General features: G+C 42.6%; 1 protein-coding gene across 1 annotated transcript in view; it reads left to right on the forward strand.

Moving 5' to 3' along the window:
• LOC145390107 (uncharacterized) overlaps window positions 1–20,322 on the forward strand; it is a 43,886-nt gene extending 23,564 nt beyond the window's left edge. The window contains exons 7-10 of the mRNA XM_080265166.1: window positions 809–930; window positions 2,668–2,807; window positions 3,588–3,693; window positions 20,290–20,322. Of these exons, the coding sequence (XP_080121292.1) occupies window positions 809–930; window positions 2,668–2,807; window positions 3,588–3,693; window positions 20,290–20,310 (389 nt within the window). The 3' untranslated portion in view covers window positions 20,311–20,322. The remainder of the gene's footprint in view (window positions 1–808; window positions 931–2,667; window positions 2,808–3,587; window positions 3,694–20,289) is intronic.
• The last annotated feature ends 5,609 nt before the right edge of the window (window positions 20,323–25,931 follow it).

Raw genomic sequence — 25,931 nt, forward strand, 5'->3', positions numbered from 1 at the left:
TGCGTCCCCTTGGTTATTCACCTAAAATAAATGCTTTACAGTGATAAGTTCCATAATATCACAGTTTTTTCCATGCAGCCAGTAGGATATATAAGGTACATGCACAAGCAAAATGATGCCATGTTTCCTCTCGTGGAATCGTCATACTATACAGGGTTGATCATGGTATTACTTATGTTTTATATGAACTGGCAACTAAATTAAGTGCCAAAACTAGCTAATTACTTTCCTACAGTTGCTGATAACTGCTGAAAAAAGATATCAGAGATGTTCTGTAAGCTTTGTAACAATATAAATGTCTCATCCTGGACTCTAACAATTTGTCAAAGTTTCATGCCTGAGAGTGATGATTATGTGCCTTGTTACAGAGCTTGTAATCACATACCACTCTCATGGTAGTATCTCCCGAGTTGATGATAGCCATCCATCTACTACCGAAACAGGGAAATTGGCAAGTGAGCTTTACAGGTGACAAAAGAACTTTAACACTCAATCTTTCTGTAACTTACAGTGGCTTTATTTGAAGAAAAAAGAAAAAAAAAAAAAAAAAAAACTGCTGTTGTTGTGCCATCATGCTCATCTGAAACATGAACCCAGTGGACTGCAGGTGTACATTGTCCTTCCCCTGCAGTCCATCAACCTCTTTTCAGGGGATAGGATGAGAGTTCAGGGGCATTAGCATTATCAGGCAGTGGAGTTGCCTGGTTATATCAGTGACACAACATGAAGACATCCCTTCTCCAAAAAAAAAAAAAAAAAAAGAAGAAGAAAAAAGAATAGATAACAAGAACCTTCTATCTTGATTCAGGTCTGGGTCCTCAGCCAAGGATAGAGCCACTACCTGAGTACACAGCAGTGCAGGAAACCAGTGAGGAACGGTCATGGCGATCAGTTGTCATATCTGGAATTGAACGGAGGATTGACATGAAGGTCAGTACATCATCATTTATCCATCATCCAATCTTTTATTGCCCCACCAGGAACATAGGGACCCTGGGTTGGTCTACTTAATTCCTGATTTTTGAAGTGAGAATGACCAATCTATTGTCCCAGAATGGTATTGTGTGAGCAGTAAACCCCATCCACCCATAGTACGTACTGTACACCTTTATGAGCAACAACTGCTTGGATACTTTCAGTCAGTATATCTGTAATACCAAATGGTTTTTGGTGGTTTAGTGGGTTAAGGCACTGTGACCAGATGGAGCCTCTATGGGTTTCATCTGAGGAGGAAGTTGGGTGCTCTTTGCTTGCACAATGCCACTCACGGGAAAGTGGGGCTGGTCACCATTGCCTATAAATATTAGGAATGGGTAGCCTATGCCTGGGCCTCAGGGCTCCTTTTTATATGGGCAAAATGGGATTGCATGATGGTACATTTATTGCAAGAAATGTTAAATGACCCGAACAGAGAAAGGCTCAAAGTAGGGCTAAAGATGAACTGGACTAAAACTACTGTAATGTGTAATCTTCACACACCAAAGAGCATCATCAGTATACCAGAAGAAATTCTTGAAGTAGTCAAGGAGTACAGTTACTTGGGGCAAATACTAAAATTAATGATAGACCCTTGGTTTAGGTTATCAAGAAAAAGTCTCTGTGACTCAGACTTCACCCTGTATACCTCTCTTCTAGCCCTACGCTTGGCAGCCAAGTATTCCTCCTTGCTACCATCCTTCTTCCATTCCCAGAAAAGTCTTTTCATCTTAATTGCAGCTTCTACACCCTCATCCCACCACCAAGCTACTTTATGTCTTGGTGGTCCTCTTGTCCAACCACACATTACATCAGTAACTCTCAAGAGATTGTTCTTAAGGGCTCTGTACTGTTCATTAACGCCTCGGTCTACGACTCCTTGTTCAGCCACCACTCTCCTCAACTCGCTATAGAAGACATCCCTTACTACTTGATTTTCCAGCTTCCATATTTTCCTCCTAGGTACATAAGTCCTCTTTTTCATCACTTGTTCTTTAAACACCATATCACAAATCAATAGCTTGTGCTGCAGCACACACTCCTCACTTCCTCTCTCTCTCTCTCTCTCTCTCTCTATATATATATATACAATATATTGTGCATATACAGCAAACTCTCTTGTATGTGCTGCCACATCTTCTAGAATGCATCATTATCTGTCACAGCAAATGGAGGCAAATTTTAAAAAACTTACAGGATGCTCAAAATTAGAAATCCATGCCATCCGATGGGAGTCCTGCCCCTCAGACACTGCCGTAAGTCTCATCACCAAAACACTGCTTTTGATGTTGCGAAATTTGGCAATTTTCTAATTTGTTAACTGTATGTCGCTTTAGCTTTCCTACGTTCAGCATTAATTATATAAATTTTCCTCGTCTTCAATACGTTTCATACTCATATTTTCTAGAGTATCTCGTCCCAAAATGGATGATTTGTTGGTTCTCCCCCCCTCTCCCAAGGCCATCACTCTCACTGTAAGGAATGTGACTGCAAGGTGGAGTCAGAATCCCAGGAGCATGAATGGTGAGTGAATGAGAGTGCAGCCTAGTTAACTAGGCAGAAATTAGATAGTTCTCCCTCTAGTTTATTAGTGTTTTTTATTGCTCTCTTAACCCTACCTCACCCCACCCTTGTATGGGAAAAGAGGTTGGGATGATGATGATGATGATGATGTTGATGATGATGTTGCAGGTGATTGAGCCGTACAAGAAAGTGTTGAGCCACGGGGGTTACTATCCAGGGGCTAATGAGGCCATCATCGTCTTTTCTGCCTGCTTCCTCCCTGACAGGTCACACAAAGACTATGATTATGTCATGGACAACCTCTTCATGTAGGTTTTCTTCCAGCTTGAATGAAATAACTGTATTTTAAAATAATGTAGGCCTAATGCTGGAACAGTGATTTATATGGAAATATAAATGAAGTATCAGCTACTTTTATATGACTGGTACTGCTAACTTACACAATGGAAATACAAGTACAGTTTATGAAACTTGTATAAAGTCTTAATAAAATATGAAAGTGAAACTTATCAAGGGTGATCCATGTATTATGCAACCAAAGTTCATGTGTTGCTGGGACAGCTCAGTCAGCAATACTATATCCTTTTTACTCTAACTTGGCCTAAAACTACCATGTCAACATCATTAATGATGAGTTGTAACAATAAATTAACACTAGAATATGATGTCACCTATAAAGATATGCTATGAAAAGGATGTTCAGGTGTAGTATTGTCTTTTTCTCCCACTAGCAACATGAAATAAGTCACTAAAGGACAAAAATCTGAGCCATGTTATAGTAAAAATAGTATAGTGCATACCCTGCATCATTTTCTACTTCCCATAGCCTTTTTCATGCCTTTTACTGTTTATATACCCTGCATCATTTTCTACTTCCCATAGCCTTTTTATGCCTTTTACTGTTTATTCTATTATGTTCACTGACTGTACAGTTAATTAATAATTTCATGAGGCAGCCAAAATGACTTTGTTCCTCACATTAGTAGACAGTCCTTCCTGCAACAGACAAGACTGGAGAGCACAATAGATGGACCACCTAATACATTAATGGCACAAAGGTATATGAAACTTACATATTACTTGTACAGGTATGTGCTGACAACACTAGACCAGTTAATTGCAGAGGACTACATACTAATCTATCTACACGGGGCCACAACACGAGGCAACATGCCTTCCTTTGCATGGCTTAAGGTAATTATTATGCAATGTATCATGTGATGGAAAGTATTATGAGAAATACCTTGAGAAGGTCTGGCCATTTGGAGGGAATGGAGAAGAGACACTGACTAGCAGAGTGTAGGTGAGGTGGAAGGGGATGGGGGAGGCTGAGGATGAGATGGAAGGAAGGACTGGAGAGGTATATATATATATATATATATATATATATATATATGTATGTATATATTCAAGTACTTGGGTAGTGTCATGAGTAAGGATGGAACTTTGGGGGATGAAGTGCGTGAAAGGGTACAGCAGGGAAGGAAGGTTGTTGGTTCACTGAAAGCAGTGATGAGAAATAGGGAGGTGAGTATGGAAGTTAAGAAGTCACTGCATGATAGTATTGTGATCCCTACCCTGATGTATGGAAGCGAGATGTGGACCTTGCAAGAGGGGAACAAGTCAAGAGTGGGAGCAGTGGAAATGAGTTACTTGAGAGGAGCATGTGGAGTGACATGGTGGGACAGGTTGACGAATGAAGAAGTGAAGGAACGTTGTGGGGTGGATGTGAATGTGGTTGAGAAGATTAGGAGAAATGCACTGAGGTGGTTTGGACATGTGAAGAGAATGGAGAATGAAAGACTAAATAAGAGGGTGTATGTAGGTGAGGTGGAGGGAGGGAGAGGGAGGGGTAGACCGAGGATGAGGTGGAGGGATGGAGTTGAGAGGTATAAGAGGGAGGGGGGGGTGAGTTGGGAGGTGGATAGTCAAATGGTGGATGACAGAGCGACTTGGAGGCGTTTTCTCTGTGGCCACCCTTTGCGGGATTAGGGCGTCGGGCTATAGATAGATAGATAGATGTTAAGCATATGGGTTTACATACCAACATAGGAACTAGACGAGGCCCATGTTCACGATATAACCATCTCAGTGTAAGATGTTGTTACAGTAGGTCTTGATTTCACTGTTTCGATAACTATTCATATGGAAGAATACGATTCTGGTCGGGCTTAATTCGTTCTATTATGGCACTTCCCACAATTTCACTGTGTGGGTACAGTATCTTTTATAAGTTACAGTAGGTTTCTTTTGTGTGGATAATAATGACGTAAAAAAAAATAAGAGGAATGGGGAGACTGTATTAGAACACACACACACACGCACACACACACACTGACTTTAGTAAGTGGTTTGTGAGAACTGGTATGTATGTATATGCACTTGAATGTCCACACGTACTTGCTGCTTCTAGCGGTCTGTCTGTCTATCTATCTGTCTATCTATCTATCTATCTATCTATCCATCATGCTATCTATTATGATTTGTAATTATAATATGGAGTCCTGACATATACACGCTACGTCTCCAATCCTGGCTGAAAGAATTAGAGGGTGTCGGTGTGGGTAGCACACACGGCTACATGTGTATTCTATTCACACGTACACACATACATGCTACTCTACATATTCTGTTCACACACATGGTACTCTGTATGTGTATTCTGTTAACACATACAAACACATACGCACACACACACACACACTACCCTATGTCTGTCCTGGCCTGAGTGTATGTAAGTGTAGTCTATTCATAAACCCACACACATAAACAACTACTCTGTGTGTCCTGGCCTTTGTGTGTATGCATGTGGCTATCAGTCAAGTACACACACACACACACACACACACACACACACACACACACACACACTACTGTCCTGGCCTTTGTGTGTGCATGTGGGCATTACTCAAGTACACACAGCTTCAAGCGCACACACACACACACACACACACACACACACAAAACCACGTCCACCTCGTGTGATACTTGGCTTTGGAAGGACCGACCAACAAAAGACCGCAATGCATAAACCACTTTGACAATGCAGTAAATTTAGGCGTTTCGACAGGGACCAAGACTTTTACGAGAGAGTGAAATAGGGAGAGAAAGACTGAAGCCAAGACGTAGGTCACAGAATCAGATGGGAGGAGGGGGTTGTGTTTATAACGTTTTCTGAATTTTATTTTAGGCCAGTTGCGCCTAACCTATCCATATTTGCTGGAACTGAACCTGGCCTAACCTCGAGTGACCTAATTCAACCTAAAATAACCCAAACTAATCTAACTTAACCTCACCTAACCCAGTCTAATTGTATTTAACCTCACTATCTCACGTAACCTCCCCATACCTAAACTAACTAATTCTGACGCAGCCTAACCGCAACTAACCCTGCGTAATCCTACCCAGTCTCACTTAACCATACCATACCCGACCTAACGAAACCCACTCAAGCCTCAAATGACCAAATCCAACCGAACCTAACCCAGCCTAACCCAACCCAATAGAACCCGACCCAAAATATATCAAAACGGACGTATTCTAAAGCAATCTAACCTAATCCGTCTATATCTAGTCGAACTTAACCCAACCCAACCAAAAATTATCTAATCAGGCCGAACCCTGCCCAAAGTGACCTAACCTAACTTTCGGTCGCCCATAAAATGGCTATATAAGAAATTATGCTCTCTGAAAATCTACGGGTGTAACAGTCCAAGTTTCGCCGGTTCTGTGTACAAGTAGAAGATGGTGTGTGTGTGTCTGTCTGTGTGTGTGTGTATCTGTGTGTGTGTGTGTGTTTACGGTGTGTGAGTTGTGTTCTGTAAAGAAAAATTTATACTCTGTCTCTGTCTCTCTCTCTCTCTCTCTCTCTCTCTCTCTCTCTATATATATATATATATATATATATCTTTACTCCAGTTCAGTTTAGAAGTGCATGTGTAAGTCTGTGTCTGACATTTTACCATATATGTCTGTTTGATTCGCAACGGCTTCAATATATCATCTTGCCTGGCCATTACTTACAGCCTCGTATCTGCATCATAAACCGTGAAATATTTAATTGGCGAACCGTGGCAGGAATACGAGAGAAAAAGAGGTGGGATAAGAGAAAAAGAGCAGAGAGTAAAACCAAAAAAAAACAGAGTATGAGATAAAGAGAGCAAATGACTGAAACAAAACGCAGAATGGCATGAATGGGGCCAGAAAAAGTGAAAACAAGAAGAACGATAAAAAGAATACAGGATAACAGTAATATACGGCTTGGATAGGTAGCTCTGAGGTCTGATTAGGACTATGAGGAGTGCAAGTATAAGCAGACGAGACTACGTGGTTCAGAGGCTGATGAAGGCTATGAGAAGACCATGTGTCGTGTCCTCCACTCTCTACTTACCTCGTAACAGCTATAAGTTCTATATCTTCGTTTTGCTCTCTGCGAAGACGTGACAAGGCGTCAGCCACTCGGTTCTGGTGTCCTGGCAGGTAGGATACCTCTAAGTCGTATTCGGCAACCTGTACCGGTATCTGCCATCTAGCTATTCAGCCAGAAGGCTCCTTCACATTAAAGAGCCACGTGAGGGGTCGGTGATCCGTCTGCACAATCACTTTGTATCCCAAGACAAGAGGCCGATTTATCCGCAATCCGTACACAATACTTAAGGCTTCTTGCTCGATAGTGGCATAATTAAGTTCAGCTTTATTTAATGCTCTACTAAAATATGTCAGCGGTCTAAGGTGTCCTTCCTCATCATCCTGTTGTAATACCCCACCTATCGCAGTACCACTCGCGTCAGTTGTCAGATAGAATGGTTTATCAAAGGAGGGAAACTTGAGTACGATGTCGTCAGTAAGCTTACTTTTCAGACTTCTAAAAGCTTGATCAGCCTCATCGTTCCACTCGATTTTTTGTTTACTGTTTTTCACTTCCTTCTTTCCACGAGTCAGTTTTGTGAGAGGCAGAGCAATCTTAGCATAGTCACTTATGAATCTACGGTAATAATTAACTAACCCTAAGAAAGATTGGAGTTCCTTCAGTGTCTTAGGAACAGCAATTTCCCTTATGGCTCGGACTTTATCCGGTTGGGGCCGCAAGCCTTCTGAAGAAATTATGTGTCCGAGGTAAGACACTTCATCTTTGAAAAAACTGCACTTCTCTAACTTAAGAGTAAGTTGAGCTTCCTTAAGTCTGGCAAGGACCTCATCTAGGTTCTGTACATGTGAATCAAAATCCTCACCATAGACAATTATGTCATCCAGGTAAGTATGACTGATACGCCCTGTCAGTCCTATCAGGACTTCGTTAACGATCCTTTGGAACGCAGCAGGGGCATCTTTTAAGCCAAACGGTAGACTATTATATTCCCAATGACCGTCTGGTGAGGAAAATGCGGTCAGCGGTCGTGACGCCTCATCCAGAGGGATCTGATGGTATCCTTGCCTCAAATCCAAGCTACTGAATACAGTATTTTCTCCTAACTGGGAAAGAATTTGTGCAATGTTTGGCAATGGGAAGGGGTCTGATGTAATCTGCTTATTCCCCTGGTCATCTGATAAGCCGGTTTCGACTACATTCAAGGAGGAAGCACCATCTATGCGAAGATTCTCCTCTCCCGACTGTAATTCTACCTTCTCCCCATCGATCTCTATGCACAACGGATCTGGTGTAATACATATATTCCGAGCGAAAATAAAATCGGAACCTAGAATCACTGAAATAGTACACGGTAAGTTCCTCACCACTACTAATTCACTCTCGTAGGTGTGACCAGCCAACCCTATAGGCAGGCTAACCACTCCTACCACCTCAAGCTCATTACCATTTGCGGATACTAACCTTCGTCCTTGATACGGTCTGAGCTCAGGCTTGGTCTCACCCAAATTCTCATAGGTTCCTTGATTAATGAGCGATCGACATGCTCCGGTATCCAAGAGCATGGGGCAATCCCTCATTTCACCACACGCTCCCATAATCATCACCAGATCCGTCCCGTCTATATGCCTCTCTCTCTCTCTCTCTCTCTCTCTCTCTCTCTCTCTCTCTCTCTCTCTCTCTCTCTCTCTCTCTCTCTCAGGTTCTGTAGGGTGAATGATAATGTCAGTGCAAAGTATGATTTTATTGATATAATTATTATAAAATAAATAAAACATGTTATTATAAAATAAACAAAGCATTTTAACACATTTAAAGATAACTACAGTTCGCGGTTAGACAAATGTAGCCAGCTTTTAAGCTCGCGTCTGCATACACTCTGCCTCTCAACATTTGCCTTCCCCCCCCCCTCTCTCTCTCTCTCTCTCTCTCGATCAGTATCGTGTCCAACCTCCATTATTTCTAATCACTTCTTGCAGGCGGTTTGGCATAGAGCTGACATGATTATAGATTATGTGCTGTTTCCTGCGCATGACTTCCCATTCCCGTTGAGTATGCTGGAACAGATTTGCTGGCGTTCTCTCCATTTCCTGTTCCCAGGAATTGTCAATGTTTCCCCACACATTTTCGATGGGATTTAAGTCACTTGACTTACTGGGCCAGGGCAAGAGGTCCACATCATTTCGTTCATCGAACCACCTCCTCACTATTCTTGCCGTGTGAACACTACAATTGTCCTCATTAAGAGGATCTTCTCTGGGTAAGGGAGAGCATAGGCCCGTACTGAAGGAAGCATCACCTCTTCTAAAATTTCAAGGTAAGTATCAGCGGTGAATCTTCCCTCAATCCGAGCCAACTCCCCAGCACCATATAGATGGATCCACCCCCACACATTGCAAGTGACGTGGCCGCTCCTTCCCTCGTAAAAGATGTTCGCCTCGTTATATCTGTCGTAGGAAAACAGTGATCAATGCGGATGATCAAGTGATTAAGGATTAAGGTATCGATTGGTCTCTGCCGGGCTGGATATGGATTATATCCCAAACCACTGAAAGCCGAATATATTTCGAGTTATTTCATAAACGTCCCGAATGTCTGAATGATGATGATGATGATGATAATAATAATAATAATAATAATAATAATAACGATAATAATAATCATCATCATCTTCATCATCATCCAATCCTACCTTGCTCCATGAGGAGCGTAGGAGCCCGGGGCTAGGCATGTTGGTCCTGACATTTAAGATGAGAGTGACAAGCCTCACAACCCTGAGTGGCATTACGTGAGCAATAACCCCAACCACCCCTTGAATATAAACCTTCACCGGTTCAATCTAATAATAATAATAGAAAAGAAAATGGTTCTAATTGCTTATTTTATCTCTAAAACAATAACCGATAGATGTGATGATGGAAGAACATGTTTAAGGATTCAAAATGAATGCAGGTCTTACCTAGTGTTGGTCATCCTCCAGCAATGCACTTTCCCATGGCTGCATGACGAGAAGGTCTTTTCGTCTGAGAAGATTACCCTAGCCCAGAAGTCGAGCCCTTCGTCACAGTATCGCTGGGCAAACTGAAGGCGGCGTTCTTTGTGGCTCTCCGTCATTTTTTCCTTTACAGCTGCAACGTGGCATCGAAAACCTGATGAATGAAGTCTTCTCCTCACTGTCCCGTCCGACACCGTTAACTGCAACTGCCTTTTAACTTCACTGCTCTTAAGAAAAGGATTTCGGTTAACTGCTTCCACAATTCTTCTCTCTTCCTCTGCAGTAGTTTTCTTTGTTCCTCCAGGCGACTTGCGCGCATCAACATTTCATTCTTCTTCATATCGCCTCAATCAAAAATATACTGTCGTTCTTGATATTCCCAGGTGTCTTGCTATTTCTGAGAGGGTTGATCCAGCCATGGCCATTCCTACGATGCGGTTTCTTGTGCATTTTCTGTCAGTGGCCAGATGCTCCTTGATACAGGATTTCGATGAGTAAAATAATTGATGCCGAGACGTCTACAACAACTGGAGTGCCAACTGAATGAGATATACATCCAGTGCAGGCTCCTTATATCTGGCCAGGAATCTGACATTTCCAATTCACACATAGATGAAAATTAAAAAAGGTTGACAAAGCACGGTTGATTTTCCACCTCTAGAGACGTCACCTTGTGGAACTGTCATTCCCCCCCCCACACACACACACCTATCTATCCGTCTACTTGTCTGTTTCTACCTATATCTATCTGGCTGTTTTTCTGTAGATCGATTTATCTATCTATTTATATCTGTCTATCTATCTATCTGTCTATCTATCTATCTGTCTGTCTATCTATCTATATATATATATATATATATATATATATATATATATATATATATATATATATATATACTGTATATGAGAGAGGCAAATAGACATATAGAGAGAGAGAGAGAGAGAGAGATAAAGAAGGGGAGGGGTGGATGTAGGGAGTGAGGACATGTGAGGTGAGGAATGGCTCCCAATCCCCAAGGAATAACCTACTCAGGTCATTTTGACTAGGGCACACACACACACACACACACACACACACACACACACACACACACATATATATATATATATATATATATATATATATATACCCAGGCTGCTTCCCCCAAGGAAAGTGGTGTAGCCGAGACAGGTCGACACTTACCCATCCTCTCTAACACGGTCATTGGCATCTTAGCCCCAAGGGGGAGAAGGGACAATTCCTCACCGCACGAGGGACAATTGCGCCGTGCAATCAGTGACATCCACAGCAAGGCCCTACAGCAGAGCTGGTTTACACCTGCCACATCATAATAGACCCATCCCTTTACCCGCATCTGCCTGATCAGCTGATCAGACAAATGTAGGAGAATATCCCCCCAAGGCTGCGTCATCATTTATTCATTCACAATTTCTCTCCATTCATTTCTATCACGCACAGCCACTCTTCCTTGCTCTACAAACATCCCTCTCACATCCAGGCAGAGGAACTACTTGAGAGTGAAATGGCTGGGAAGCATGCCGGCACGTGACTGGCTACAGCATAGCTGGGTCTTTCGGGTGTGGGCAATCAGGCAAGTTAGCTGCCTACTGCGACTGCAACACAGTGGCGAGGTGTTCAGGAAGTTAGCCAAGAAACCTTGATGGACTCTGAAAGAACAATAATGGCCCCCAGTCCCGTGCAGCCCATAAATGGGCAGGGGGTGCTAAGAATCTCACGGTTGCCCCAATTACAATCTAATTCCTTTGTTAATGCAAAAAATATAATTAAAATTGGTAACTGGAATGTGAGAACGCTAAATCATGACGGTAAAATCGATGAGTTAGTGAAGGTTTTTCAAAATTACGGACTTGATATGTGTGCTCTGACAGTAACTAGATTAACTGGAGTCGATAAGTTGGATTTGGAGGATGGTATACGTTTATTGATATCTGGCCGACAGGATGGAATGCATTATCAGGGAGTAGGATTGTTGCTGGGTTGTAAGGCAAATAAGGCTTTATGTGAGTGGGATCCTATAGATGAGCGATTGTTATAAGAACATAAGAAGAGAGGATAACTGCAGTAGGCCGGTTGGCCCATGCTAGGCAGCTCCTAGAAGAGTAACTGAACTACTAGAATGAGATAAGGACAGTAAAGAAGAAGGCTCTCCCCCGCCCTCCAAACCCTCCAGCCGAAGCCGGCAGGAAAAAGTCAGAAAGAACACCACGCCGTATAGAAAAACTGGCGTGGACATTTTACAGGAAAGTGTGAAAGGAGAATAGAGACTATCATAGTGTAACCTGAAAAGAAAATTTTTTGAATTAGTATTGGTTATAAGATTTTCTTTATTCTATATCCACCCCTTATTTGTCATATGCTTATCTAGCCTATGCTTGAAACTCTCAATGGAAGAGGCAGCAACTACTTTACTAGGTAGCTTATTCCATTCGTCTACTACTCTATTACCAAACCAATTTCTACCGATTTCCTTACTGAAACGGAATTTTTCTAGTTTGAAACCATTATTTCTAGTTCTATCCTGTATGCTCACTTTAAGTACCGTGCTAATATCTCCCTTATTTATACCATTCATCCACTTAAACACCTCAATTAAGTCTCCCCTTACTCTACGCCTCTCTAGCGAATGCAGACTTAGTCTTTTCAGTCTGTCTTCATATGACAGGTTCCGGACGTCATGTATGATTTTAGTCATTCTTCTCTGTACATTTTCTAACGAATTAATATCCATTCTATAGTAAGGACACCAGAATTGTACTGCGTAGTCTAAATGTGGCCTTACTAATGCTAGATAAAGTTTTAGTATTACTTTAGATGATCTATTGCTCACGCTTCTCGAAATAAATCCTAGGACCCTGTTTGCTTTATTTCTCGCATTAATACACTGTTGCCTAGGTTTAAGGTCGTTACTAATCATAACTCCTAGATCTCTCTCGCATTCCGATTTGCTAATTTCTTTGTTATCTAAGCTGTATTTAGTATCTCCAATGGTCTTGCCTACGTTAAGTACTTTACATTTTTCAACGTTAAATTCCATTTGCCAAGTTTTAGACCATTTGGACAATGTATCGAGGTCTTTCTGTAAGTTATGGCAATCGTCAGTTGAGTTAATGATACGCCCTATTTTTGTATCGTCGGCAAATTTGCTGATGCTGCTATTGACTCCTAAGTCTAGGTCATTTATATATATGATAAATAATAAGGGACCGAGTACTGAACCCTGTGGTACACCGCTAGTTACTAATCCCCAGTCCGACTTAGTTCCATTTATTAATACTCTCTGCTTTCGTCCTTTCAGCCAGGATTCTATCCATTTTAAGATATCGCCGTCTATACCGTGTGCTCGAACCTTTCTAACTAACCTTTCGTGTGGGACCCTATCAAAAGCTTTACTAAAGTCCAGATAAATACGCACGGTTTAAATCAAATCATGGCAACATCAGTCTGTTTGTGTGTTATGCACCTACTAATGATGCACTCGATGAAAGGAAAGACACATTTTATGAAAAGTTGCAAGGAGGAGTAGGAAGGGTACCTAGACATGATGTTTTGATCTGCGTTGGAGACTTTAGTGCAGTAATGGGCTGTTCAAATGAGGGATTTGAGGCATGTATGGGTAAGATGGGAGTTGGTAGTAGGATGGGTGAAAACGGAGTGAGGTTTGGAAGCTTCTGTCTAGCAAATGACTTAGTCATCGGGGGCACACTCTTTCAGCATTGCAATATACACAAGACAACTTGGGTGTCGCCGTGTGGAAAATATAAAAATCAGATTGATCACATCGCTATCAGTAGGAGGCATAGAAGTTCTCTGCTAGATGTTCATGTTAAACGGGGAGCGGATATTGGTAGTGACCATCAACTCAGCATTGCAAAAATAAGGTTTAAACTTAAAAATCAGAAGAAGGAAAAATCTGGTGTTGGTAGATACGATATTGTTAAGCTTAGAAGGGAAGGAGAAGAAAAGGAGGAATTCAGATTAGAATGCAGAAATAGGTTTTTGGTGTTGGAAACGTTGGAAGAGGGGGAGAGAAGTGTAGATGAGGTGTGGGAGGATGTGAACAAAGTTTTGCATGAGACCGCTGAATGTACGATTGGAAGGAGACATAGATTCAGGAGAAAGAAATGGATATCAGAGGAAACGTGGGATATGATAAAAAAGAGAGGTGAGGCTAAATTGAGGAGTGAGATGCAATGCGTTGATGAACGAGAGATTGAATTAGCAAGAGCTGCGTACTGGAGTTTGAATTCAGAAGTAAGAAGGTTAGCTAGGAGAGATAAAAGAAGATGTGTGGATGAAAAGGTTGCAGAGACTGAAATCTTAATAAACAAAAATGATGGACAGAGTCAAAGAATAGCATATGAATCGATTAGAGAACTGAGTGGTAATGCAGGTAAACGCAAGGAAATACCAGTTAGAGACAGGGAAGGAAATTTATTGACCAAAGACCGAGATATTAAAAATAGATGGAAAGAGCATTTTGAGACAGTTCTTAATAGACCAATACCACCAGAAGAGGATATACCGTCTGCTTAGGAAGATTTAAATATAGAAACAGGAGAGTTGAGGCTTGCAGAAGTGGAGAAAGCAGTAAAACAGTTAAAGAATAATAAGGCACCAGGGGAGGATGGTTTATTTCCGGAAATGTTTAAAGTGGAGGGGGATAGATTAATAATGATCTTGACCAAGCTATTCAATAAGATATGGGTGACGGGGTTACTACCATCAGTTTGGAAGAATGGTGTAATTGTTAAAGTTCCGAAGAAGGGAGACCTGAGTGAATGTGGTAATTGGAGGGGAATCTCTTTGTCACCGATAGCTTTGAAAGTTTTCAGTAGAGTATTGTTAAATAGGTTGGAGCCGGTGGTTGAGGGTATTCTGAGGGATGAACAGGCTGGTTTTAGAAAGGGACGTGGTTGCAATGATCAGATCTTTATAGTTAGGCATTTGATGCAGCAAGTTAATGAAATGAGAGTACCATTAAGTCTTTGTTTTGTTGATTTTGAAAAGGCTTTTGATAGTGTTTCGAGAGAGACTATGGGGAAGATCATGAGACATTATGGAATACCAGAGGAGTTTGTGAGGGTCATTATGAACATGCATGAGGACACATTTTGTAAAGTGATGGTTGATGGTTGTCTGAGTGATTCGTTTGAAGTCAAGTCCGAAGTAATTCAAGGTGGTGTTCTATCGCCTTTATTATTTATATTGGTCATTGATTACATTATGAAACGCGTTGGAACAGAAACCGGTGCAGGTATACTTTGGGGAGAGAACAGGAAACTTTTGGATTTAGATTATGCAGATGATATAGTTTTGATTTGTGATGGGCCAGAAGAGATGCAGAGAGTGTTGGACTGTTTGGTGAGTGAAGGTCGCAAGGTGGGTTTGGTTATTAATTGTGAAAAAACTGAAATAATCAATATGAATATGGAAAATGCGCAGGAATGTGTAATTGGAGGTATGGTTGTAAAGCAAGTTGATAGGTTTAAATATTTAGGTACTTATTTAGCCAAGGATGGTTCTTTGAACTTTGAATTCGAGGAAAGGTTAAAGAAGGCTAATCAGGCAAAGGGAATGCTTAAAAATATTTGGAATAATAACAGTTTTTCTGTGCATACAAAAATCAAACTTTATAAGGTAATGGTTAGGAGTACCGGGTATCTTAATTTATGGACACGAGTCTTGGTACAGCACAGTGACTATGGAAAATAAATTCTTGGTGTTTGAAAACAAAGCACTTAGAAGAATATTAGGAGTTAAGTGGTGGGAAAGGATACCAAATAGTAGAATTAGAGAAATAACGGGAGTGCAGCCGGTCGATGAATATGTTAGGTTCTCACGATGGAAGTGGCTAGGACATGTGTATAGGAGACAGGGAATAGTACGAGGTACACCAGGGTGGGTGGCACTTGGTAAGAGAGGTAGAGGAAGGCCAAAAGAGACGTGGGTGAGGACAATGAGATGGGAAGCTGGAGATGAGTGTTGGGGAGATCTTGAGGGGTTAGCACAAGATAGGATGTGGTGGTGTGAGTTCATCGAGGCCCTATGCATCCCCGAGGGTGCCACAGGAACTGATTGATTGACATAAATGTAAGATGTGTTGTACTTCATGAATATAGGATATGGCTGTATGATAGGCCAGCCAGTTGCAAGTAATGGTGTGTGTGTGTGTGTGTGTGTGTGTGTGTGTGTGTGTGTGTGTGTGTGTGTGTGTGTGTGTGTGATTCACCGGGTCGGTCAGGATCACTTGATGGTCGTGATCGTCAGCTTCTACCCTCCCGGAAGGGAGCTGAGAGCTCATATAGTCCGATCTAAGGGCAAGGCTGTGACCACACACGCACACACCAGTCCCCTTGCTCAAGGGGGACAGTAACCACCCACTTCGTCAGTGAAACTTTTCGCAACGTGTGTGTGTGTGTAAACTTAACCCATTAGCTGTGGTGGCTTCTCTTCAGTTAACATAAAATCGCTTACTGTATGCTGAAGTATATATACATATATATTTATTTTCCGGTCACAGCGTTCATCTAGCACGTCATATACTGTTCAGTTCTGCCGAGTTGCCCTTAGCTGAACGTATCGATGTAACGTTAGCCAAAACAAAATACCGTCTTTGTAACTAATTCGCATCTTACAGTTTCGATATCTAATCTCATTGTTCGTACATCACGATACTTTAGGCAGACAAGAAAATAATCTACTGAAATAAAAAACGCTAGTTACATGGATAACTGATATATTTTTCGTTCCTGGACTAGGCACATTCTACCCCTCTCCTATTCTGTCCTACTTTAGCCTAAACCAACCCATCCTAACCTACTTTTCTCTGCCCTACCCTGCCCTACCCCAGCCTACCCTGCCCTAGCGTTCCCTACCCTATCCTACCGCTGAGGTCTCCTGTAGGGATACTCGTTCTTCGGTTTTTGCCAGGCTTAGGGAGGTGGAGGAGATTAAGGTGTTGGACATCCGTTCTGGGGGCGGAGAGACTTACAACATTCCTTTGTCTTGGTGTAAACTTTGGTCTACCCTTTCCTTGTCATGACACTTCTCCGGAGTCGATAATATTCCCCATGCAGTGCTGAGGTACCTGGATGATGAAGCAGTGTCCTTCCTCCTGAGTCTTATAAATAGAATTTGGAGAGATTCGTCCACCCCTGCTTCTTGGCGGGGGGCTGTTGTCCTACCGTTTCACAAGCCAGGTATTGCAGGTCACCATCTTGGTTTGCGTGGTAGGTTGCCTTCACTGATTATGGAATTTTTCCGTATTGGTGCCACCTTGTTTCCCTCATATCCTCAAGAGGAGGGAGTGCCTCAAAGTAGTGTCCTTAGTGTCACCGTCTTTGCTAAACTTCAGGAAGATTTTGTTGGCTCTGTTCCGGAGGGAGTGTCTGCCTCGCCGTATCCTCGCTATCCACATCCGTTTGGGTACAGGGTGAAGGCTGCCATGGGGGATGTGGATGTTCCAACCTTTCTTGTTTGTCCTGTGCGTGTACCAAGGATGGCTCCCTGGCTCCTCTCAGGGGTGCAACCGTGTGTTTACTTTCCTGAGAGAGGGGCCTTTCTTTCCTCACAGGCGGCTCTTTGCTATTTTTTTAGAACATGCTTCCTCTCACAGTGTCTCGATTCTCGTATGTACTGATGGATTGAAACCCCGTGAGGGGACAGGCTTGGGTGTTATATTTCCCGATTTCATTCGTGGTAGGAGTCTTCCCCCCATCGTATCTACTTTTATCGCAGAACTTACTGCTATTTTACTCGCAGTCAAATTGATATTTAGCTTCCCTCCTGTTTGTTATACAGTTTTTAGCGACTCTGCCGATCTCCATTTTGTGTTTTCCCGTCCAATCCTCTTTTGTTGTCTACAGTGTTTTAGAATGGCTGTGCTTGCTAGGGACTGCTTTGTGGTTTTGTACCATTGTGGACAATGAGCATGCTGACGCTCTGGCAAAGACTGCTGCCTCTCGCCCATCCTCACCTCTCCCCTGCCTCGCTCAGTGATATTCATCTAACCACTCACTGTTTGCTCCCACTGGCAGAGTAGGTGGGATGCGGTGGGGGCCAACAAAATGTGTGATATTTGTGGGTAAACGGGCCCCTTCATTTGCCGAGGTCTGAATGCAGGTGGGAGACGGCTTTATGCTGGCTCCGAATGGGCCATTCCTGGTTCTCTCATTGATTTTTATGGAGGACTCTCCCCCTACTTTCTGTGTGGAATGCTTCGTCCCCCTGACTCTTCGGCTTTTGCTGATGGTGTCCACTGTTGGGGAATTGCGCCATCGTTACCTCTCTGAGCACCGGGCAGGAGAGGGATTGTAGTCTTCTGTTGGTACTTGGAGAGGATGCTTGTTGTGGTGGAGGGGGAAACCTTTGCTTGGTGTAGGCAGCTGCACTACCGTGTAAAATTTAGTACACAGTGGTTTTAGTGTTCTTAGTGTTTTAGTGTTTTTCTTGTTTTAATTATGAATTGTATTTTGTGTGTGTGTGTGTGTGTGTGTGTGTGTATTTCATCTTTTCGAGTGCTTTTATTCTCGTTGTCGTCCGGCGGCATATGACCCTGGTTGTTGTATCGCCAGATTTTATTGTATATACTTATTCAATTCAATTTACCCTACCCTACTCTTCTCAATCCTACACTAGCCTACCTCAGCCTACCCTACCCTACCCTGCCATTGCCGACCCAACTCTACTCTACTTTAACCTACCCTCCCCTGTACATCCCTTCCACCACTACATTACTTTTCCTGTTTTCTTCTCTCTACCTTCGGATGATTTTCTTCACCTCTACAGTAGAGAGAAATTTCGAACTGGAAGGGTTAAATACTGCCATCATCAACCCCATCTCTATCAGGGGATCTCCTAAGCTGAATAAAATCATGCGGTCAGCTAGGACAATGTAAATAAGTTATTCTCGGCTTGAAAGATTAAATAATTCTGTCCCGTCATCCTAAGAGGGTTTTCTGAAGCTGTAGGATATCGTCAGAAGCTAGCAAAGAGTAAAAGTGACATCCGCAAACCGAGAGCTCTGCGTCCAACGCTCCGCGGTTCAAGTCCCAGAGGTGGACAGATGTTTTGACGTGTAGACGTTACCAGGGCGTAGCTTGGTGGCCTACCCTTAAATATTCTGGACTAATGGTGGTCTAGCCTCGTGCCCCTGCGCTCCACCTCATAAAAAAAAACAAAAAGGAAAGCCAAGGGTTATGAATGAACTAAAGAACTGAACTAAGCGGGGAAGAACAAAAATCGTAGAGAAGATCGCCCCAGATTTGATGAGACAGTGTAGTATAACTGAGTGAAATAGGCGTTGGATATGACGGAACTAAACGGCAGTTATACCCACCACTCTTCTGTACCCTACCCTACCCTGATTCAGCCTACCCTACCCTACCCAGCCCTACACTACCCTACCCAGCCCTACACTACCCTACCCAGCCCTACCCTACCCAGTCCACCACCACCCAGCCCTATCTTACCCTGCCATAACCTATCCTACCCTCCCCAACGCAACCATAACCTACCCATGCTTACCCTCGCCTGCCCTAATCGACCCACCTCTATTCAACCCTGCCATAACCGACCCATCCCTACCCTACCTCGGCATAATCAGCCCAATCTAACTTCACTCTGTCAAAACCGATCCGATCCTACCCCACCCTGCCAAAACCAACCCTGTCCTACTCCACCCTGCCAAACCCGACCAACCCTTCCCCACCCTGCCAAAACTGACCCAATCCTACCCCACCCTGCCAAAACCGACCCAGTCCTACCCCACCCTGCCAAAATCGGCCCACCCCTACCCTACCTTAACTAAACCAGTCTTATCTAACTCATTGTCCACATTAACACTTTTTTCCATATTCATCTTTCTTCCTCCAGACGATTTTCTTCAACTCTGGAGAGAAATTTCGTACTGTAGGGGTTAGATACAGTCATCATCAACCCCTTCACTACGAGGGGATCTCCTAAGCTGAATGAAATCGTCCGGTTACCTAGAACAAAGTAACTAAGTCATTCTCTGTCTGAAGGGGTTATTGTGTCTGTCCCATCATCCCGAGAGGATTTCTTTAAGCTCCAGGAAATCGTCTAAAGGTAGCAAAGTTTAAACATGACGTCAGCACTTGTTCTAGGCGCCACAGATCGAGACCGGAGGTGAACAAAGGTTTTTATATCATATAGACGTTTTATATTTTATATTTTGCAACTTTCAGAGGCAATTACTCAGCTTTAGGAGTCTTATGGATAGGCTCAGTCAAACGTATCGAACCTCCCATGTTAGAAAAAATAGCTTACAGAAATGCGTCCTCGTACTGAAGGGGCGGAATGGACAGATCGAGTGACTAAGATATTGAATTATGTATATGACTGGTTTTGTTATTTCTCTTATTATTATTATTATTATTATTATTTCAGGCAAATGTCCCAGGCTTCTAGACTGGCTGACTAGCGAATATTATTAAGTCTCCCGTGGCTCCGTGCTCCTTCCACTCAAGAGCCTGCACTTCACGCATTCCACGCACAAGATGGCGCCACCGCTGCATTCCTGCGAAGACGAGAGGTCAAGAGGACGACACTTGCTTTTTGTTTGTTTGTTTACTGTAATTGCTTAAAGTTGTGATCCCTCCAACTTGAATGCTTAGTTGTAACTATAGATAACTAGAATACGATGCTAGTCACGAAGAAGGGCTATGAAAAGATACAGAGCTCGTAGTAATGGCTGGATGAATCACTCTTGCGTGATAATCAAAGACGGTGAATAAAACCCACACTTGTAGACGAAGAATATAATTACCAAACAGTTTCGGTGGACACTGCCACCATCTTCAGTGGTCAAGATAGTGAGAGGGAGTGACATAATGACTATTCAAGGGTTCCTTTTTATGCGTGTGTGTGAAAGGGTGGGGTAAAGGTGAGGTGGGGTGGGGTAGATTGTAAGCGGGGATTAACCCAAGGGGGATTTTGCGGGGGACATTACCGGACAGATCAGGTGTAATTCCTATCTGACCTTACCTGTGTCGTAGCAGGAAGAGACATGTCCCTTCCTGCTACTATCTTGACCACTGAAGATGGTGGCAGTGTCCACCGAAACTGTTTGGTAATTATATTCTTCGTCTACACGTGTTGGTTTTATTCACCGGCTCGTAGTATTTTTTTCTTTTAACTAAGATACATGAAATAAGCTGCAAAAATACGAGCTTCCTTAATGTAAATGAATTATAGTACGTTCAGGATGGAGGGAAGGCATTTTGTATTTTGTTTGTGATGTTATAGTGCAGTGGTTCCCAACCTTTTTGGTCCTGTGGCCCCCCGAGAAAATTATGAGAAGCTCCATGGCCCCTATATAACTCAGATCGTATATTTATATATTTTTAATATTTGATATTGTGCAGAAAACGGTAATTACCCCAATATACTTAAGGCTAAACTAGAACAGTAAGGTATATTTCATACTTGATTTCTGTCAGGTTTTACCCAGACCAAATAACTTGTAATATCTTATATTACCAATAAGGCCCATGGCCCCCCAGTCAATGTCCCATGGCCCCCTTGGGGGCCATGGCTCCCAGGTTGGGAACCGCTGTTATAGTGTCTCTCAGGATCCTAGGATCCTGTCTCGGCTGAACCAAATTGTCTGGCGTCAGCTGGAACATGATGCTAGAGTTATGTCGGTCGTGAGGGGATTAATGGTGACAGTATTGACACTGTCAGGCTCCTATGACTCACTCAGTCGAATAAAATCGTCTGAGTCAGCTGAAATGGGGTACTAGAGTTGTCCCAAGCACCAGAGGGTTAAGAATTACCCTCTGGTGCTTGGGACAACTCTAGTACCAGGCTCCTATGACTCACTCAGTCGAATAAAATAGTCTGAGTCAGCTGAAATGGGGTACTAGAGTTGTCCCAAGCACCAGAGGGTTAAGAATTCTTCACCCTCTACCCTCTGGTGCTTGGGACAACTCTAGTACCCCATTTCAGCTGACAGACGATTTTGTTCGGCTGAGTGAGTCATAGGAGCCTGACAGTTACTATACTGTCACCATTAACCCCCACATGACCGGCATAACTCTGGTATATCATGTTCCAGCTGACGCCAGACAATTTGGTTCAGCCGAGTGGGTCTGGGGCCTGGGGGGCACTAAATGAAAATATCCAAAAAATATTAAAGGGGGGGCTATATCAATTTTGCCACAGGAGGTATACCAAAATTGGACATTTTAATAAAACCCCCTCCTCTCTCACTCCCTGTGTTTTGTATATACCCCTCTCTGTCTGCCTGTGGTGTGTCTGTCCCACCCCCTCTGTGTGTGTGTGTGTCTACGGTGTGAAGGTGGCTGTGGCTATGTACGTGTCTTGTGTGTGTGTGGTGTGTCTACTGTGTGAAGGTGGCTGTGTACGTGTCTTGATGTGTATGTACGTAGTAGTGTGTGTGTGTGTCTTGATGTGTATGTACGTAGTAGTGTGTGTGTGTGTCTTGATGTGTGTATGTATGTAGTAGTGTGTAAGTGTCTTGGTGTGTGTAAGTATCGGGCCTTGTGGTTTTAAGGAAAGCCTGCTACGCAAACTTCCCTCAGCCACATTTTTAAACCTCTATCACACCGGGACTTGAACCCGGGTCTTCCTGATTACCAGGCCAGCACTATGCTGACCCTGCTACTGCGGCCCCACAAGGATTGCGGCTAAAACTTCTACTGTATTTTATTTCTTTACATGTTTACAAAAAATGGGAAATTGAACAACATGCACAGACTAAACTAAATTGTCATGTACCTATTAATGTCCCTTTAGGTGGAGATATCTCGAAATTTCTTGAGCTACTTGGAATACCTAAGCCTGCAGTTTAATGCTAATCATGAACAAGTGCTATGGAAAGAATATAGAGCAGTTCCTACTTATATAAAGGGAGAAAGTAAAAACTGGAACTTAGACTGCTATCCAACGGCAAGACTTAAACGATTAACCATATATTACATAAACTTAACACACTGAGTGACACAGAAACTAAACATATGATACAAATTCTTTAATGAAACGTATAGTGAGAGTACAAATGACAAAATATACACTGCACAGGAAGACAGTACAGTACTCAGTGGTCATACTCTGAGAATGAAAGCCTATCTGTTGTACCGATTTATAAACGGAAGAGATGAATCGCTAAATTTGATCCACAGTAAAAAATAATAATAATAATGAATACATAAAACAATAAAGACAAACTATATAGACTACATGTCCACCCTAAACTGACAAAAACCTGGCATCTCTCCACCTTGAATGCTGAGCTGTTTCTAGAGATAAAGACTAGACTATCATGCAAATCACAATGAAGATCTATGGGGAGGATGCAAAACCATAATACTGTCTTATTCTGCCACTTAGATACAGGAACTAAGCAGCAGAAGGACTAAAATTTGTCAAGGTGAGCCAACTACAATGACACAGATGAAGTCTGAGATTATATAATGTGTAATCATGAACTGATTGCATCATTCAGCAAAGATTACAAATGGAAAAGCTATCAAATCTGAAAGTGTAAGTACTATACAAGGTATGATTAACCTTGTACATCCATATTCTGAGATATGCTTCCTATATCATAGCCTACACACAAATTCATCCCCCTCAACAGTAATGGTATATTCCTGCTGTCTCCTGACTTCCAATCAACTTATGAAACCTCTCTCCTAATTACAGTACAGTAATATGTTAATGAAGGCTGCTAGTAATTACCTTCAGTATGATAATTCTTATTTAAAGGTAGCAGCAATGGCTAATGAAGGATGTAAGGTATGCAGTCCTTCCAGTTCAATATACTATATCTCCAATCAGGCTTTATCCAGTGTCTCTCCTACACATGTTAATACCTTCAGTCTTCACTAGTTTAACTCACAGAGCAGGGATTTTTTTTTTCCTGCCATCTCATGATTATATTTAGCTTTGTATAGACTTCTGGAAGTGTAGGGGTTAGGCACAGCCTCACTGAACTCCTGCAATAGCAGAGACTTTGCATAAGTTGAATAAAATTGCCTTCTGGCACTATGAATAAACTGAAAAGGGCATCACCGGGATTGCAAGAGTTAAAGGGACTCGCGGAGTTTATATCCCCGATGTAAACAAACTACCCATTACAGTTTTTACACACATCCCCTCATTTTTTCCAGCCAATTAACCTACTATGCCTGCCCATGTACAGGATCACATTCGACCTTAAAACCTAAACAGATGGTGTGAATATCGGGGGATTTAAGTAGCACTGCTTACTCCAGTTTAAAGGGACATCTTGGTCACCTGGAGATACACACCGCCGTATATCATCCTTATAGCTAATAATTACAACTTACATCAGCCGACTACACCTCTCGATAATGACAGCAAACACTGATAAACACATGGGCATAAGAATTACCATAATAAGAAGTAGACTAACACCGTAAAGAATAAAATCTTCACTCACCTCCAGCATCTCTCAACGTTGCTCCCATAATGCACCAGTGACGTCACACTTCAAATTAAATATTTACTTATTAAATTTTAAGAAGAAAATTTCGTGAATATATTATCAGTCTTTTAAACATTAATTTTCGTGCAAACTGAATAGAGAGGTAAGTAAAGTGTTTCTTGTTAAATTAAAGATAACCCCATGAATCAGTGGCATCATCATCTCTCTCTGAAATTCCATACAGAGTACCAGAGTAGGATCACTATTTACTGTCCTGCCGATATATCTCTACAGTTTTACAAGGGGATTTAAAAATAAACGGCCTGGTGGTGGTGGCAGGGGATAACATTTTGCGATACCAGTCTCTAATCTGCTGCCATTCCCTACAGAACCTGAGCATAAAAGACGAGAAATTAGCCCAGGTTCATGCAGCATTTCTTAACTCAAAATTGCCCCAAGAACAACTTTCTGAAGTTTGTCAAACATTTCATGCAACACCCTGTATGGGAAATTTGGATAAAATATTGGTGATATAATTCCCTAACTGTGTGCCATTCCCAACAGAATCTGAGCAGTCTAATGAGTCCACGCTTTGAAGGTTGGGTTGAAACAGGGATGTGTCATGTCTCCATGGTTGTTCAATCTGTACATGGATGGGGTAATAAAAGAGGTACAAGGTAGGGTAGTGGATGTTGGAGTGGCCGTGGTGAGAGAGGGTAGTGTTTGGAAACTCCCTGTACTGTTGTTTGCAAATGATACTGTGTTGTTGAGTGAAGACGAAGGAGAGCTGCAAGGCTTGGTGGATGAGTTTGGGAGAGTGTGTAAGAAACGGAATCTAAAGGTGAATGTAGGGAAGAGTAAAGTGATGGTCTTTGAGAGAGGTGAAGTCAGTGAATGTGCAGCGAGGTTGGATTTGAGAGAGGTGAAGTCAGTGAATGTGCAGCGAGGTTGGATGGTGAGGAACTGGAAAATGTGAGTACGTTTAAGTACTTGGGTAGTGTGATGAGTAAGGATGGAGGTTTGGAGGGTGAAGTGCTTGAAAGGGTACAGCAGGGAAGAAAGGTTGCTGGTTCTTTGAAAGCAGTGATAAGAAACAGGGAAGTGAGCATGGAAGTGAAAAAGTTACTACATGACAGTATTGTGATACCAACTCTAACGTATGCAAGTGAAGCTTGGACGTTGTTGGAAGGACACAAGTCAAGAGTGAGAGCAGTGGAAATGAGTTATTTAAGAGGAGCCTGTGGAGTCACATGGAGAGACAGGCTGACGAATGAGGATATAAAGGAGCGTTGTGGTGTGGATGTGGATGTGATAGGAAGCGTTAGGAGAACACACTGAGGTGGTTTGGCCATGTGGAGAGGATGGAGGGTGAAAGACTGACGAAGAGAATGTATGTGAGTGAGCTGGAGGGGGGAAGAGGGAGGGGGAGGCCGAGGATGAGATGGAGGGATGGGGTGGACAGGTATATGAGAGAGGGGAGTGTGAGTTGGGAGCAGGGCAGTGAAATGGCGGGGGACAGGGCGACTTGGAGGCGATTTGTTTGTGGCCACCCCAAACGGGATTGAGGCGTCTGGCAATAGATAGAGATAGATAGAAGATTAAATAACTAAAGCTAACA

The sequence above is a fragment of the Coenobita brevimanus genome, unplaced genomic scaffold (genome assembly GCF_032717465.1).
Source record: "Coenobita brevimanus isolate Jiangsu-jjx unplaced genomic scaffold, ASM3271746v2 jjx.HiC_scaffold_2836, whole genome shotgun sequence".
NCBI classification, from domain to species: Eukaryota; Metazoa; Arthropoda; class Malacostraca; order Decapoda; family Coenobitidae; genus Coenobita; species Coenobita brevimanus.